General features: G+C 42.1%; 3 protein-coding genes across 3 annotated transcripts; all 3 read right to left on the bottom strand.

Annotated features, from left to right (window-relative positions):
- Positions 1-778: 778 nt before the first annotated feature.
- si:ch211-51e12.7 (uncharacterized protein LOC336335 homolog) lies at positions 779-6,097 on the bottom strand. The gene is made up of 6 exons (XM_035144765.1): positions 5,909-6,097; positions 3,632-3,717; positions 3,141-3,290; positions 2,845-2,982; positions 2,433-2,558; positions 779-1,893 (listed from the first exon to the last, which is right to left on the bottom strand). Exons 2-6 carry the CDS (start codon positions 3,715-3,717, stop codon positions 1,803-1,805), a joined length of 591 nt encoding a protein of 196 aa, XP_035000656.1. The 5' UTR covers positions 5,909-6,097; the 3' UTR covers positions 779-1,802.
- A 236-nt stretch (positions 6,098-6,333) lies between these two features.
- On the bottom strand, positions 6,334-7,433 carry msgn1 (mesogenin 1). The gene has a single exon (XM_035144266.2). The coding sequence runs from the start codon at positions 7,224-7,226 to the stop codon at positions 6,795-6,797; it is 432 nt and encodes a 143-aa protein (XP_035000157.1). The 5' UTR covers positions 7,227-7,433; the 3' UTR covers positions 6,334-6,794.
- Positions 7,434-8,817: 1,384 nt separating this feature from the next.
- LOC118099071 (flap endonuclease GEN homolog 1) lies at positions 8,818-15,950 on the bottom strand. The gene is made up of 13 exons (XM_035143338.2): positions 15,423-15,950; positions 15,131-15,329; positions 14,303-14,479; positions 13,844-13,954; positions 13,684-13,757; positions 13,501-13,586; positions 13,085-13,235; positions 12,850-12,886; positions 12,688-12,768; positions 12,466-12,596; positions 12,314-12,375; positions 11,193-11,342; positions 8,818-10,290 (listed from the first exon to the last, which is right to left on the bottom strand). The coding sequence occupies exons 1-13, from the start codon at positions 15,581-15,583 to the stop codon at positions 8,930-8,932; spliced, it is 2,781 nt and encodes a 926-aa protein (XP_034999229.2). The 5' UTR covers positions 15,584-15,950; the 3' UTR covers positions 8,818-8,929.
- Positions 15,951-16,281: the final 331 nt, after the last annotated feature.

Below are 16,281 nucleotides of genomic sequence, written 5' to 3'. Positions count from 1 at the left end.
AAATGGAGAGAAAGTGTTGAAGAGAAAGACAGAGACAGAAAAGGGTAGAGTGCAACACCTGTCTGCTTGTCCAGTCTGGGCTACTGTAAAAAACATGTCTGCCTCCGTAGAGAGGACCCGCTCCTGATGTAAATATAAAGTATTTAAATATAAAAGGGCCCATTCTAGGGTCTAGAAAACAACAATCTGATTGGACAACGTTAGCTGATTACAAACTGGTAAAGACACCACTAGTATTATTTTATACACAGTTTCTGCCAATAGATCTCTTTTACCTAAATCTTACACGCTGGAACTTTAAAGTCAGTCTTTGGTCATATCAGAGTGATTATCCTTTCCAGATGATGTCCTCCTTTTAGACATGCTACCACTGAGTTTTAACTGTAACATAATGTTCAGTTATCTCCAGTCAGATTTACATATGAAAATACGAGGTAACACTTCCTGACGAAAATAAACTCAATTTTTTGTATTTCTGCAACTAAAGACTCAAGTAATGAATTTTGTTTTCTCAGCAAGTCTACAGACATGACTCAGTAAGATCCACTGAACGCTTGTTAACTATTATGTTCATTAAGGGCTCTTGTTCTTCCACACTCACCCAAACAGTTCTATAAAATGATGTGCATCTTCGCAGTGTCATGGTCTTTACATGGATCAAATGTTTACTTACAAATACACTGTTACTGTGCCACTGAGAGCAGCACTAGTTCAGATATGTTGTAAATTGTAATGACAACTCTCAGACTTGTTTGTGAACAAACAAAAAAAGCAGAGGTTGAGTTTATTTGAATTTTTATTATTTTTCTTCTTCACGACTACGTCATATGCCTTGACGGTTCTCATAAAACACATTCACAGGTTCACAAAAGTTATGTTAATCACAGTGAATAGAGTAGTTGTGACACTTCAAAAAAACTCAACACAGTAAAGAGTTATTTCTTATCCTTAACTGAAGCAAATGCCAATAGAATTTGCTTTCATTTATAAAAGCCACTAGATATATATGTATATATTTCAGTATACTAATCATTTATAATGCCTTCTGCTTTTTTGTCATTACACAATAGACTGCTGGAGACCAACATGAAAGTTCCAAACAGCAATACTCATAACTTAAAATAGCTGCACATTAATGATGTAATATATAAAATTAAATAGAATACTTGACAAGTGGAATATTGTCTGATCACTTGGAAGTGTGGGAGTGTTAAACAATTTGTGCAGTACTGCTTGGTGAGGTTATAATACATAAGTAACAAAAGGAAAGGTTAGGGAGGTCCAAGGTGTCCAAAACTAGTTAACATTGGTGCCTGGGGCTGTTGTGCATTCTTTGATTATTTTCCCTTCACCTTCAAATGAACATCCTCACCCATTTTCTTTATTAAGAATCAGGAAATTTTCTTAAGGCTTACAGGGTGACTGTTACAAGAAGTACAGAACATGTAATTCTATTCGATCATAATTTCCCTCCCTCTGAGAACAGCAGCTTCAACCTTGTTTTTAACAGCTCTTTCTCAACGATTTTCAAATCATTTCTACAGTATCAACAAGACTTATAGCTAACAGTAAGGTAAGAATGCCTTTACATTAAGTTTGGAGGCATTTCACAAGTCCTGGTTTTGTCCTTAGCCATTTCACATTATTTCTTTGCCAGTAGACAATATCAATACCCAGACATTTGGCCACAGAGTAAAGATACTTATAGACTTTGTATAACACATAGTTCAGGGGTGTTTCATTCACTGTACCACTTTAGGCCCCTTTAACAAGTGCTTCGTTTTTGTTTTTAGGACAGGCTGTTAAAAGCGCCGGCCACCAGGGGGCCCTGGCCACCTCTGGCCTCTGCCAGGTGGGGGGTGAGGCGGAGGAGAGACTGGTCCATTGTGATAGCTGTGTAAAAGGATAAAATCACACATTGGATTCTTGGCTTAGGCCAATAGTGGTACACTCTGATAAGAGCAGCCATCTGAATGATTCCAGTCAGGGAGGTTGTCCCCTCTGAACTAACTGTGCACGTTTGAAAGGTAAAATACAGTGAAATGTCTGCTCCACTTTCATTCTTTCATGCACTATTTGAGAGTCTGTCTTCAAACAGCATTGAGGATGTTTTTTTATTTACAAACTAAATTAATATACTTAAACTCAACAACTGTTGTAGTAAGACTATTTGGGCATCCTTTATTCTTTTTGGTAGACAAACTGCCGGAGGAATGAAATGACTAAAAGTAGAAAAATTAAGGGACAGAAAGGGCTGTGCATTGATGTGCAACCCTCAGTCATTTGTTCACAGTATCCTGGATTTAAAGAACACTGGTGTAAGCACGTCTCAATTAAAAATCTTAAATTGGCTCAAGCAAAGTGTAGAGAATTGTGATTTGCAAAGCTTAAGAATGATACAAAAAAATAAATACAAATCAAGTAGCTCTTACCCTCTCGCGCCACGGGGGTGGAAGTGGCGTGGAGGTCCGTGAGGTGGCATGCCACGCCCTCGCGGGTGAGGTGGTCGTCCTCTGAAACCAGGATGACCCAGAAGAGGTGGTGGAGGGGGTCCGTGCCTACCGACAAACATAACAGCAACACAAGAAACTATTTTCATGCACATTTTGTCAGGTAAACTAACCCAAAACCTGATGTAGTGATAAAATGAGACACGTCACGCAAGGTAAGTTGAATGACACCAAACATCCACTCAATTGAGGCAAAAAGCATGAGAAGGCATGGCTAATAATTAGTATGCCAACTCTGGCTACTGTACCCAGATATAACAAGTCACCATTTTGGGAGCATTTTGGGTCCATTTAGCTGCCAAAGCAGTTGTACGTGTGTGTGTGAGGTGGTTACCTGGGCAGGGGTGGGAAGAGGCCTCTGAGGTGCATGGGAGGCATTGGTGGAGGCGGAGGAGGAGGGCCCATACCCATTGGTCCACCCCTACCACGATGACCTCTAAGGTCTGGGTAAGGACGCATCCGCCCCATTCCCCTGCAAAGGGAAAGGCAGTAAATGTAATTCACCTCAACCGATAAGGGTTAAGAATTTGAATGTTAACCAAATAAACCTCTCATCAGTGGTAGTTTTAAAATGCACTTCCTTTTGTTTTCTTACCAGACTCTTTGTATACGATAAAAGAAAAACTGTACCTCATGGGTGCAAGTCCATTCATGCCTCCATCCTTCATTCGACCCCTTCCATGTCCAGGTGGACCGAACCCCTTCATGATGCCTCGCCCACCACGCATGACACCATGACTCATCCGACCCCCTCGTCCACGGCCTCTGAACCCACGACCCCTGAGGAAATAAAAAAAATATATATATTTGTCCAGGTTTAATTTGAGTGTCTCCATTGACTGCTCTCTGCATGCAGGTTAAAAACCATTGTGTATCGTTACATAAGATGCTTGCAGACATGCTCTGAACTCCAGAGATCCTCCAGAGTTTCTCTACAGGAGGTGTATGTGGCAGAATTAATATGTTACATCCTGCCTCTGCCTAGTGCACCTGAATCCTCTGGACGATTTGTTGCTATTGTGAACATGTTTTAGCGGAGAATCTCTAGCTGCATTGTTCATGTGTGAAAGGAGTGCGAGTTACCCTGGAGGTATTATGATTCCCAGGACAACAGAACAGACCTGGATTTTTCGGTTACAGGTTTCTCAGGTTCATCCTTGGACATCTTTGAAGTTTCTGTCATCTTCACTTCTGTGTCTGCATCCATCTGTAATGATTCAGGTCAATAATTACAAACAGAACACAACCACAATGCCAATCTATTTAACATCCTTTTCTTACAAGCAAACCATAATAGACAAAACACTAAAACATGTGACTTTCCCATGAAAAAGACTTGTGCATGTAAACGTACGCTCTGCAAAATGTCTTAATCAAGCTCTGCAGAAAGAAAAGAAAAAGGGCAAATGCATGCCGAGGTTAATTCTGAATTCCCTGCAGCAGGAAGGTAATCAAGCGTGATGTGAACAAATGGCAGCCTCCTTCCCCCAAAATGTTTTCTTGTGAATGCAGAAAAAAAAAAAATCCAGTAAAAGACTTGTTTTGTGTTTTACTCAGGTCTGGTGTTATAATGATATATTAAATTCATCAAACAGGCCAAATGATCAAAGCAAAACACGCCTCAAACCGATTTCATGAACAAAACACATTTGGAATGTGGAAGTGCAGGAGATGAGCAGTATGAATCTGCAGCAGCTGTCAAGATAAACCAGAATTCTAAAAAGGAATGTTTCCAACATCTTGTGTAATCTTTGCTTAAGATTTCCGTAATTAAAAGTTACGTTTAAACCAAATGAACAAGATATTTTATGTTGATTCCAACATTCACATTTCCTTTAACACAAATTGCTTCATTCAATTTCAGTCACTGCAATATATTGCATTGCATAAAAGTGTCAGTGAAAGCAGACACTTGCTTTCCTACAATAACTTTTTGATGTTGCATGGGATAATTTGTTACAATATTCACTGAACATCAAATGTAGACTTGTGGTTTAATGATGTGATGTGTTGTTTCAAATGTCACTCAGCAGATCTGGGAAACATAGAACCTCCATGTCGCACTGTTCCACAACTGAATGTGCCGTACGTATAATGCCTCACAGCGAAAACAGGTGACAAGTTTGCAAGTGAAGCACGGAGATCTGCAAGTCAAACCCAACTACAAGCCAATTATTCATAATCCTAAAGCCTAGAGAACTAAAATGCAGAATCAGCCACAGCTAGAGTGGAGAGGGGAGATTTTTGTGATAAGTGAGAAAGCTGCGGAATGACGCTTGGGCTTTAAGCACGAAACTGCCACTTAACATATTTGGAGAAAGGGGCCTGAGAGTGTTTGGTCTTCCGGAGTGTGTGTGAGTTTCATCAACACCTTCGTACACACTGTCTTAAGTTGAAACGACCAATATGGATTTTTGAGGGCTGATGCCGATACAGACATTAGGGGATAAAAAAATAAAGATGGTGCCAATATGAATTTATTTTTAAAAAGCAAGTTACAAAAAGATTTAATTTGATCTTGAGTTTATCCCTGAACTTCATTATAAATAAAAAAGCAAGCAATATATACACACACACACACACACACACACACACACACACACACGATGTTGATGATTTGTATTATGATATAATAAAAAGGCATTTAGAATATTTCTAACACTGAAATGACTTATTGATAATCAGATATCAACACATTGGACTACTGACTGCAGTTTGTCTTCAACCTGCTGTGCTTGGTCTCACATGTTGTGTGGTTACTTGGTGTTATTTATTGTACCTGTCTGAATACTAGTCTGTATATAGACTAATAAACAAGTCATTTTAATTACAGGTTGCCATTTTATAAACAGTCCAGGGACAACTGATGGAAATTAGCCTGTTGAGCTAACTCTGGCTCATTTACAGTCATTTTGCTGTTAATTAATTAGCTTTGTCTCTGTCAGATAAACAAAATACATTTTAAAAAAGGCAACGAGGAGCGTCATGGAAAACATTTCTGCCCTGAGCCGTTTGAATCCGTGTGTGCTCTTAAACATTAAGCTGAACAAAACACACTTCAAATCTATCATAGTGCTACGTTAATGCTGTTTGACGCGTAGGAGCTAATGGGGGCGCACAGCTGGGTGCGCACAGCTGGCTGAAAGGGCAACGCAAGGTGCTTAGGAGGCCCCGTCTAATTCCTGGAATTAACATCGCAGACGCACCGTGGTGTGTCCAAAAACAGTTGCTCCATTACAAACACTGTTCCGGGCGGTGTCTAATACTTGCAAAGACCTTTTTCATTATTACTAATAGGAAACAATTAGCTTGAGAACAAGTGTGTGGCTAAGTGTTGTGCATGAAAGGGGCGTTTCTGTGCTTCTTTAAAAACGCGTAAAAAGGCAGAATTGACTTACTTCAGTTGGTGTTGCACGCGAGGTAGATTCGACTTTTAAGCCAATTTAATTGTCCCAGTTGCTAAGAAAAATAAAACTGCATAAGAAAAATAAAAAGATGTAGAAAAAGGCTGAACAGCTGGTGTCGCCCCCTCAGCTTTGAAATGGCGGCGTCGGGAGCAGACTAATCCCAGGTTGAGATTTCTTTGTGAGGAACCACATTATGTGCAAAGTGGGAGGAATGCCGGGGCCCGATTGGTTGTTCGTCGCTGTCACTCAAGGCTGTATTTGCTATTCTGGCCTTCTGATTGGAGGAACGGGTTTGACGCGTGTTCCAGCCCTGAAGACGGTTCATTAACACAGAACACACATTTATTGTAGATGTTTCAGCAGAAAACACGTGGATTCGTTTGAAAACATGAGGAATTCAAAACAAGCATTATGTGTTTTATGCGTGGGAATGAATATTTAATATTTAACAACAGCACATATGATTTAATATCTCTCACACACACACAACACCTCAATAATCACACAGCTATTACAGATCTAAGGATTGTTTGAATAAATATGATGTTTCTCTACATTATGACACAAACATGAGGATATTTCATTTCTCTGTGTTTCATATTCATCAACATATGCATCTCAACTTTGTTTCCAAACACTGAATTCATCATTTCAACAAAGGCAGTTTCATGTCCAAAAATACTCGCCAAGTGCCCGTTTAACAATATTTACATCATGGGAAGGGCAAAAAAAACAAAACATAACACAATGGATGACATTCATGTTTTCACAAAGATGTGGCACTGTTCATCAGAAATATAAAACCAGCTCCATCAATCCATCCAAATGTCCAGGAGAGGATAAGCCTAGTGCGTAAAAGTGGTCCATGACGCGTCCGTTACGCGCGGCCCAGGATGTCTGAGAGCTTGTTGATGTACTCGATGGTGTATTTGAGGGTCTGTATCTTGGTGAGGGGCTGGCCCCTCTTGCTGTAGTCAGGCGGCAGGTAGTCGCGGAGATGGTGCAGAGCCTCCGCGAGACTCCTCATGCGCATCTTCTCCCTCTCGCTGGCCTTCATGCGTCTTTTGGTGGACATCTTGGGTTTGCCCTGCCGCTGCGCCGCCAGAGCCCCACCGCGTCCCCCGAAGCCAAACGAGAAATCATTGTCGTCCCGATGATGCCCGCTGGAGTAGCCCATCTCCGGCGAGGAACACATGGAGTCCATCGAGGACACCGGCGAGGCGGACTGGAGCGAGTCCCCTTCTCCAAAAGTGCCCTCACAGCTCTTCCACTCGGACAGCATCTTTGCTGCAACCGCCTCCATGTCCATGTTAGAAATATCCAAAGCGTCTCTATGACATACAGGCGTCTGTGAACTGGATTTTGCCAAAGGGTTCTTATACGTACGCAGATCTCCGGAGGTTTATGGGTTCACAGCTCAGACGCAAAGGGGGTTAAAGAAAAAGTTCAAAGAAAACCCCAAGTGACAAAATGCAACCTTCCCGAAGGACGTCGTTCTTTATCACTGGGGTGTGAATAAGGCTAAATAGACGGATAATGTGATAGAAAGAAAAATAATTAGATTCCTTTGGTGGGAAATTACTCTTTAAAGTCTGCACGGCGACAATTATCACTCTGATGTGATGTGTCTAATGAAGAAATAGGAGGCTGCACTTTCACCTGAGACCTTCACACCTCTCTGACAAGTCAGGCCTGCGTGTGTCTTCAGTCTGGAGGTTTTATGTGCCAACACACATCAGCCAAAATGATTCTAAACCAATTTGAAAAGCCTTTCAGAAACAATATAGAAAAAATGCATTATATTAGAGCAGCTGGAGGTTCAGTGTCAGTAATAATTATTGTCCTGCATGTCTGTAGCATAAAGACAAATTATTTTCAATTCGTCCTTGAACTGAATCTTAAGCCTGTTTCCCATTAAATAAGCACAGATTTGGTTATTCTCAATGTGGAATAATGCGACTTTACCTCCACATAAGAGTCTGTCTGTAGTGGAATCTGTTTATTATGGACATGGAATATTTTATTTTATATTTGTATTATATTTTGCACTTTAACTTGCTATTTTTCCTGCTTCTTTTTGATTGCCTGCTGCTGTAACAAGTGAATTTATCAGAGTTGGATCAATAAAGTTACTTATCTTCTTTCCAATGCAGCTTTACCTGTTTGAGCAAGTGTAAAAACCCTTAGAAGGAAACTGTATTTCTCAAGGTTGAACATGCAGGTTGTAAAGTAAGTTTATTTATCTGGACAAACTGTTAGATTTAGGAATAAATACGATTTAAGAGCCGGTCCTGGGGCTGGGTTGTTATTTGGGCAGCTGTCACCAAGCTCCTGCCAGACCTTTCATGTCTGTAAAGGTGAGTAAGGCCTCACTCACGATCAAGGGGCGCCACACTAGTGGGTTGTAAAACCAGTGGCTCAGTGTCCTACGCGCTCGTCAAAAGAACAGTGGGAGAAAACAAGCACATGTGGTGTCATTATATGGTATTTAATTCTTAAAGCTGTGCTAATCCGCAAACATTTACCTGTTAGAGAAACAGGCCGTGGTGAGACCAACTGTTTGTTCGAACATTTTCATGTTTTCTGCAGTGTCCTTGTAACCAGTCATGGTTTTCAATCTCAAAACATCATCCAACAAACATCTATTTGCACTCCATTAACAATTAATTAAAATAACATAAGTAGAGGAGTGAAACCACATTTAAATCCACTAGATCCTGATTATTTTAGGGATCATCACCGAATTTCACACACTCTTAAATATAAATCTCTTAATATAAGTTGTTTTTGTTATCCAACTAACAAACGGACACAAACACAGACTAAAACATAACAAGGAGGTAATACATTTTCTCTAATTGAATAATTGTTGCAGCTCAACTGTAAAAATCTCGTGAATGGACCTTGAATGAATTTTATTATTTTATCAAATAATTTCTTAAATCATAAAAAAAACTGTTCACATTTAACACAACTTAAGTGTCCTTGTCCATCGTCCTGCATCCACGCTGCTCACTTCAGGAATTTCAGTCTCAGCCTCTCGGCCAGTGGCAGTGGACTGTCACTACAAATCACTGAATCGTCCAACACGGTGACCGGTGAAGCTGGACTCAGAGGCAGCACATCGCCATCCACAGTCGCCAATGCCGCATCCTGGCATTTGCTTTTCATTGATACAGGTGTTGTGTTTATATCGACATCTGTACTGTGTCTCTGAGATTTTGGTCCTAGCTGATGGCAATGAGCCGGTTTCACCGTCTGTTTGGTCGTTTTGGGTCCAGAAAGTGGTTTCAACGAGATGCCTCTAATGTCACCGTCTTTCATCTTGTTTATGGGTTTCATCTGAGATTTGCCCCGAGGTTCAAACCGCCGGTTCTCCGTGTCGCTGTCCTCGCTGGATGAACACACGCTCAAACAAACACTCTTCTTGGTGGTCCGTGGCACGTCCCTGTCTTTGTCTCGTGGACCTGGGTCAGAGTGGAGTCTCTGTGGTGGGGCAGAGGATGATGAAAGGGCCGACCTGACAAATTTATATTTCTGGGGAGGCTTTTGGGAATGATTACGTTTGTCCTTGACTTTACGTTGATCTTGTGCTGCAAGATTGAAAGCACGAGTTTCTTTTTCTGCTTTCTTCTTTGCACACTGACTTCCATTACTGAGCGGGTCTGTGTTTTTGACCTCACATTCCTTTTCAGTCAATTTACCGTCACCACCACCTTTACTGGAGATTTGTCGGTTTGGTTTTGAGATGGTGTTGTGAGGAGCAATGTTTTCGACAGATGCTAACTCAGGATTTAGTCGTTTTGAGACCGCATCGTCGTGTATCTGCTGGTTTATAGCTTTGGCCGCATTCCTCATGAGCACCCTGTCCCTCAGTGGACACTCTGTGGAACACAGCTCCGGAGCAGATCTTGAATCTGCTTGTCTGACATCACTTGAGTTTTCCTGCTTGGTGCATTTGACCTCTGTTTCCTCTATGGATTTATTTAGCCGGGGCTCAGTGGCGTGGTTTTTAGCCACTTGTGGAGGTGGAGAGGACGTGAAGGACGGAGCCTCCCAGTCAATATCACTCAGGTGTAGCGCATCAATAACAGCAGAGACAGACGGTGAAGCCGCAGCCTCTGATTCTGGATGAGACAGAGGAGTGTTGGGGCAGTCACCCACTCTGATATGGTCTTCTCTTACTTTTCTATGCTGCGTGTGGTTCACTGGAGTGCACAGATCCACCACTTCTGTTTGTTCTGTGTTTGAAATGATGGGAAGCAGCATGTGTGGTTGAGTGGAAGAACTCTGAAGGCACATCTGAGCCAAGAGGTCTGTGATGCCGTCAGAGACATCAGATGGCTTCTCTTTTTTACTCTTTGGTTTCTTTTCTGTAAAGGAAATTGAGAGAGAGTGTCAAATTTATTACAGCATGACAATATCTAATATCATTGAGACAGAACTACACGCTACAAGATCACTAACTATGCATGCTGCCAAAAGTTCTTCTTTTAAATTAACGTTAAGATAACTAAGACCGACCTAAACTTATTTAATACCCAGTATGCAATAGTTTAACATTCAAGACTGTTTAAGGGCTAGACTGTATTTGAGGCTTGATCGGGACTTTTTAAGACCTGGTGGAAACAAGGGAAACAGCAAACTAAGTAATGAATAAATAAAAATAGCAAAATGATATACAGAGTAACAGGATAAATACAGTGTAAGACACATGGGCATTTATTTAAAAAGTCAGAATCTGGATTACGTGGTTGACTGGGAAAGTTAAACACCTTTAGACTCTTCAACTTTATTTTCAGAATGAATTTGCAGCTACTCTGAATATATTCACTCCGTTATCTTTTGAATTGTACTTTTGTCCATCTCAGTGGCCACTTCTACAAAACGACGTATTAGAGCGTGGAGCTCTACAGCAGTGACAACCAGGCGGAGCAGAGGACAACCTGCAGAAAGTGACAGCTAGGCCTGTGAGACAGACGCCTCTCGGCTGCATCAAAGCCTTTGCTGTGAACAAGCCGAGCTGCCAAACTCTATAACTTCAGGTGTCAGAGCAGCTGTAATAGACAGCTTGGAAAAACAAGCCAACGCTCCACGTGGCTTTGATCAGAACACCCGTGTGAGCCCAGCGTGGGAAGTCTGCTAGCCTGTTAACGGCTGCGGTGTGACGGGACGTGAAAAAAATGTACTGTCAGATATGGTTAACTTTCCAAGACTAAAACACAAAAAAGGTACATTGATCTATTGAGATGAATATTATAAAGTATGGTCTTACTCTTTGTCTTGTTTTCTTCAGCCAGAGCTTGGTCTCTCAGGTAGCTCTCCACCACCTCTGGGAAAGCCACGTGAAAGAGAGACTCTTCCTCTACTGTCCTCACCTCATGTTGATCCTCTGCAGGCCGATCCTCAGGAAACACGTAATGCTCTGCAAAAAGAACGAGGAAACACCACGGTCAGGTCAAATCTGCTCACAGTAAATAGCTGCTCCTTCTTTTTGTCTTAACTGCTGCAGAGAGAGAAATTTAAGAAAATACGCAGAATTTTGCTGTGACAGTAAAGCAGTCAGAGAAAGATACAGGCCTTAGTATAAACATTAACATTACGGCAATAGATCAAAATAAACAGGCAAACTGGAAATGTAAATAAACTATGTGGAAATATATATTTTTTGATACAGAAACATTTAAACAATTGCATCTTTTTAATCATAAATGTAATCAAAGCTTTTGCAACAATTGACTTCACAAATCATGCATATTGATATCATTAGGGTAATATACTTTTTTTTTTAGGGGTGATTCACAAATCAATCAATTTCCACCCAACAACCCAATATCTGTCTGAATGTAGACAGGTGACAGTCAGGGATACTTTAACCAGGGGACCAAAGTTTACATTAAAGCAGATTCTGATAAAGGAACTTAAGAAAAACTATGCTTCCATTGCAAAACCGTGCATTTCTAACAAGGGACGTTTGTGATATGAGAAATGATCAGATATATGCCCATTATCTGCCCTGTATTTGGTCTCTTTTCTAATGATGTAAAACAAGTGACACGGGACCACGTTAGTTATTTGCTGATTGAGATGTTCTCGGGCCAATCACGTCAGACAGGCTTGTTAGTGAGTTGGACTTTGATACGACAGATTTCCCAGCCTGGGGAGGAAGCCACTTTAGCACCTAGTGGCTGTTGTGACTGATCTGCCACCTCTGAGCCCTACCTCACAGCCAGGCACTAACAGACAACCCGGTGACAAACACCCCGCACCCCAGCCTCCGCTTAAACGCAGCAGTCGCGTCACTCACGTCAGAGGAAGTCCTGTCGGATGTAGTTCCTTCCTCTCGTCCTCTACGACGAGAGGAAGGAAAACTGGTTAAACATGATTCAAACTGACCTGGTGTGCTCCAGATAACTTCGAAGCAAGCGATGGAATTCCTCACTCTTGGTTTCCATATTCTTTTGAAGGAAAAAAAATGTAACAATCTTAAATTACAGTACTCAACAAAATATATTTTTGTGTGGTGAAAACAGAACTTGTGAGACTACCTGAGCGGTTTGATCTGGGAGGACATTCCTCTTCCATATTTCCTGTTCATCAACTCTGTGTAGGTGATCAGGACTAAAACCTTTTCACTGGTGTAGTGCTTGGGCCACTCCATCTTGTCATAGGCAAATTTCTGGAAATCAAATCAAATAATTTGACACGCAACTCATCAAAGAGTCAACTAAACAACTGACTGAACGAGTAATCAACAACAAACCAATTACCTGCATCAACAGTATATTTGGCTGTCTCCTCTTGAAATGGGCCACAGGCTTATCTTTGGAAACCAGAAACTCACAAATGATCTGAAAAATGAAATGAACACATATATAAGTTATTATGATATTATATATGAAACAATAACGTATAAACCATAGCAGCCGTACCTCTGTGAAAGGGAACTGTTGACTTGCCAGGGTTTTCCTTAAACAGAAACCAAACAGTTGAATAGACTACTCATGATTATTGTCATTTTTGATCATTCTACGAATTGAAATTCTGTGAGTCAGTGCTGATGTCTTGTGCCCAAAACATTTTTAAAAACCTAAATATATCAAGTTAAACTGCAAAAAAGAGCCACTTGAATGTTTGTTAGCTAAGTGTTTTCAGACGGTCACATACTTCCTGATATTAACCTCCAGAGAAAAAGCCTGGCGGGTCTGCTCGTAGCGGTGCCAGTCACAGGGACACTGGTAATCAAAATCCTGAGGTTGGCAAAAACGTTTACTGTCGCAAAGCACGCAGCCGCCGCGCTCGTGTGTTTTCGCTGAGCCTGAAAATAAAAGAAGACGAGTCAGAATAAACATTTTACAGGAGCCGGAGAAGCGTGAGAAAGAAAGAGGAGAGGAAAAACAAACACTTAACATACGACTCCAACGTGGGTGTAAAATCAGAGGTGTGTTCAGAGATCTCTCACATACGTGTGCGTGTCACCGTGACAGGTTAAATAGCTTTAAGATCAGCTATAGTGTGAGAAGTTGGACAGAAGCATATTGCTCAGCACCTCTTATCAAGTTCAGACACAGGGCAACACTCACCAGGATGTCGACATAGGAGGCAGTGAGGAACTTTTTTTACAACTCGCTCAGACACATCGGTGTTATCCTCCTTCCACTGGATGAATCTGAAGCAGCCAGAGAAAAGGGACAGGTTCAATGCGATACAAAAACACATGTTATGTCCAAGAAATACAGGTGAAATGAGCGGATTTAGTCTCTTACTTCTGCAGAAGTGTTTGTTCTTTCAGTGTCTGGATAAGTTTAAGCGCTTGCTCTTTACCAACACCTGGTATTCCCTTTGAGGAAGCAACAAAATGAAACGTTAGCATTGGTCGTTGGTGTCAGTGAGTTGAGTTTGCAAACTTCAAAGGGTCGTCCCTACCTTAGGAATATAATCACATCCGAGGAGGACGGCCAGACCCACCAGGTCCTCTCTGGACAGCTGCAGCTCTGTTTGCACACGAGAGGTCCGGTAACAGTCCACCTGAGGGTCCTGGAGGAAAAAGTGAGTAAATACTGTGAGGAGAGGAACAGACACGGATAGTTACAGAGACGGGTGAAATAAACATAATAGTAACGGTGTAAGGCTGCGGCTAACGATGATTTAAATTCTGTCTTTCTTTCAGTAAATAGTCAAATAAAATACCAATGACCAAATCTGAAATTCATTCATTAGTGGTCAAACTGGTTATTTTGCCTATTAGTAAAACAACAACGTTGGTTCCAGTTACCAATCACAGAATAGTTTGAACTGAAGAAGCCTCCAGTCCAGTGAACTAGGATCAGCCTTCTCCAGCTGCTGTGCACTGTCCGTCACTGAGATCAACTTTGACAAACATACTCTGCTGTTCATGTTGAAGTTCCTGTAGACAGTCCGGGCTCCATACAGGAAGGCATCTCCATCGTTGGTGATGCAGCCATCCACCAGGCCCTGGGAGTCCAGGTAGGCACACATGGCCTCGGCCTCCCCAGCAGCCGTCACCCACGGCACACCCAGGTAGTCCAGCATGTCTGCACACTGCAGAAGCAAGGACAAGACAAGAGAGAGTTATTAATGACATGACTTGATTATGACTTAAAGAGATAATTCGCAAAAATGAGAATTCACTCATTATCTACTCAATACTTTGCCGATGGAGGGCTGGGTGAAGTGTTTGAGTCCATAAAACACTTCAGGAGTTTCAGGAGTGAACAGCGTTGTAGCCAAATTCAACACAATTCAACACAACGCAAAAACAACTGCTCGTGTGGTGTCATCCAAGTGTCTGTTAGCACCGACATTCAAATTCGACTCGAAACTACGTCATTTACACCATGTTTTTAGCCTAAATGTCCTCTGATATCCTCCCTTAGATGGATCACAGCGGACATTTAGGCTAAAAACATGGTGTAAATGACGATGATTATGCATGTGGGGGCTTATGGACACTTGGATGGAACCACAGGAGCAGCATGGAGGCATTTTATGTTTGTTTTCTGTTGTTTTTTACGTCTGAAGAATTTATCAACATTTACTTCAATTGTATTGAGTCCATAAAACTACGTCATTTACTTCAATTGTATTGAAGTAAATGTCGGCATAGTGGTGAGTAGATAAGTGCATTTACATTTTTTGGTGAACTATCCCTTTAATATTTAGAGGTTGCAGGAAAGAGAAGGAGCCACCGACCTCTCTGAGCACAGCATTGAAGCGCCCCCTGCTGGTGCTCGCTGCAGACTTGGGGGCAGAGGTCTTCTTGAATCCCCCGAATCTCGCACCCGTCCTCTTGCTCATGGTCTCTGCTTTGAGTTTGGGGGCTTCTCCCTCCATGACGAAGACGAGCTTCACCCCCATCAGCGTGAGAGAGGACACCCGGAAGAACAAGTTCCTGAAGAAGACAAGACAACGTGACAGATCAGAAGTGAAGCTGCAGATTAAACAATGGAGATCAAACCGCAAAGTGTAAAACACGGGGGGTCACCTCAGGTGGGGCTTGGTGACCCTCCCCATCATGGCCTGGACGTGCTGGGCCTCGCACACCCACAGGCTCAGATCCACAGCCAGCGTCTTTCCGCTCAAACTGTACAGAGGCACCGACTCGTGGACCGGCTCCACGATGGACCACAGGCCGTGAACCCCCATAACGACACCGGGATCAGGGCTTTTAAACCGATTTACCGGAGAGAAGAGTGTGAACGAGACATCAACGCGACACAAAACAGAGAACAACGAGCTGGAGATTTCAAACTGTGGCGCCGCTGGGCCGCGTCCCGCTTCGTTGAGCTGTGCCGCCTTGTTGTTGTAATAACCGTAACACTGGCACTGAAAAATAAACTAAAACAACAGCTATGAAACAATTACTTAATAAAACGTATGTACAGTAGAAAACAGTGCTGATTAACTCGTAAACAATGTGTTCTTTGGAGAACGAGGGGTAAGGAAGGATGCTACTTTAACAAAGTGGAACGAGATTCAATATATACGTCATATTAACGCGCCCTCGGGTGCTTGTTGCCATAGATACGGAGAGACAGCCAGCTCAAACCGTGGCAGCGGCAGCTCGTCGAGGCACTTCCGGTGGCAACAGAAGCTGCCACTGAGGTGTAAAGGCAGATGCCACAGCTGCCTCCCTGTTTGAGGGCAACTACCGCTGTTTGTGACTTGTTCCCTCAGATGTACACGTAGTTTATGAATGTGTATCATCGTGTTATTGTTCTGAGCACCAAGAATAATTGATCTGTATTTCTCCACTTGGCTGATTTCTTTGTCATAGTTGTACCGATTCTGCTTAGATGTTGTTAATGCCTTGCTTTTGTTTTGTGTCATTGAACTGAAGCTTG

The sequence above is a fragment of the Hippoglossus stenolepis genome, chromosome 20 (genome assembly GCF_022539355.2).
Source record: "Hippoglossus stenolepis isolate QCI-W04-F060 chromosome 20, HSTE1.2, whole genome shotgun sequence".
Taxonomy (NCBI): Eukaryota; Metazoa; Chordata; class Actinopteri; order Pleuronectiformes; family Pleuronectidae; genus Hippoglossus; species Hippoglossus stenolepis.
Note: the sequence above shows the minus strand (reverse complement) of the source record. Positions and strands in the feature narration are given on the sequence as shown.

Coding starts and splice junctions, on each gene's coding strand:
- msgn1 (XM_035144266.2), bottom strand. CDS start 7,226: ATGGACATGGAGGCGGTTGCAGCAAAGATGCTGTCCGAGTGGAAGAGC.
- LOC118099071 (XM_035143338.2), bottom strand. CDS start 15,583: ATGGGGGTTCACGGCCTGTGGTCCATCGTGGAGCCGGTCCACGAGTCG. Junction 12,376..12,465: donor TCCCAGATCAAACCGCTCAG/GTAGTCTCACAA, acceptor TTCCTTCAAAAG/AATATGGAAACCAAGAGTGA. Junction 10,291..11,192: donor TGAAGAAAACAAGACAAAGA/GTAAGACCATAC, acceptor TTTCCTTTACAG/AAAAGAAACCAAAGAGTAAA.
- si:ch211-51e12.7 (XM_035144765.1), bottom strand. CDS start 3,717: ATGGATGCAGACACAGAAGTGAAGATGACAGAAACTTCAAAGATGTCC. Junction 2,983..3,140: donor AATGGACTTGCACCCATGAG/GTACAGTTTTTC, acceptor TTCCCTTTGCAG/GGGAATGGGGCGGATGCGTC. Junction 1,894..2,432: donor CACCCCCGTGGCGCGAGAGG/GTAAGAGCTACT, acceptor CCTTTTACACAG/CTATCACAATGGACCAGTCT.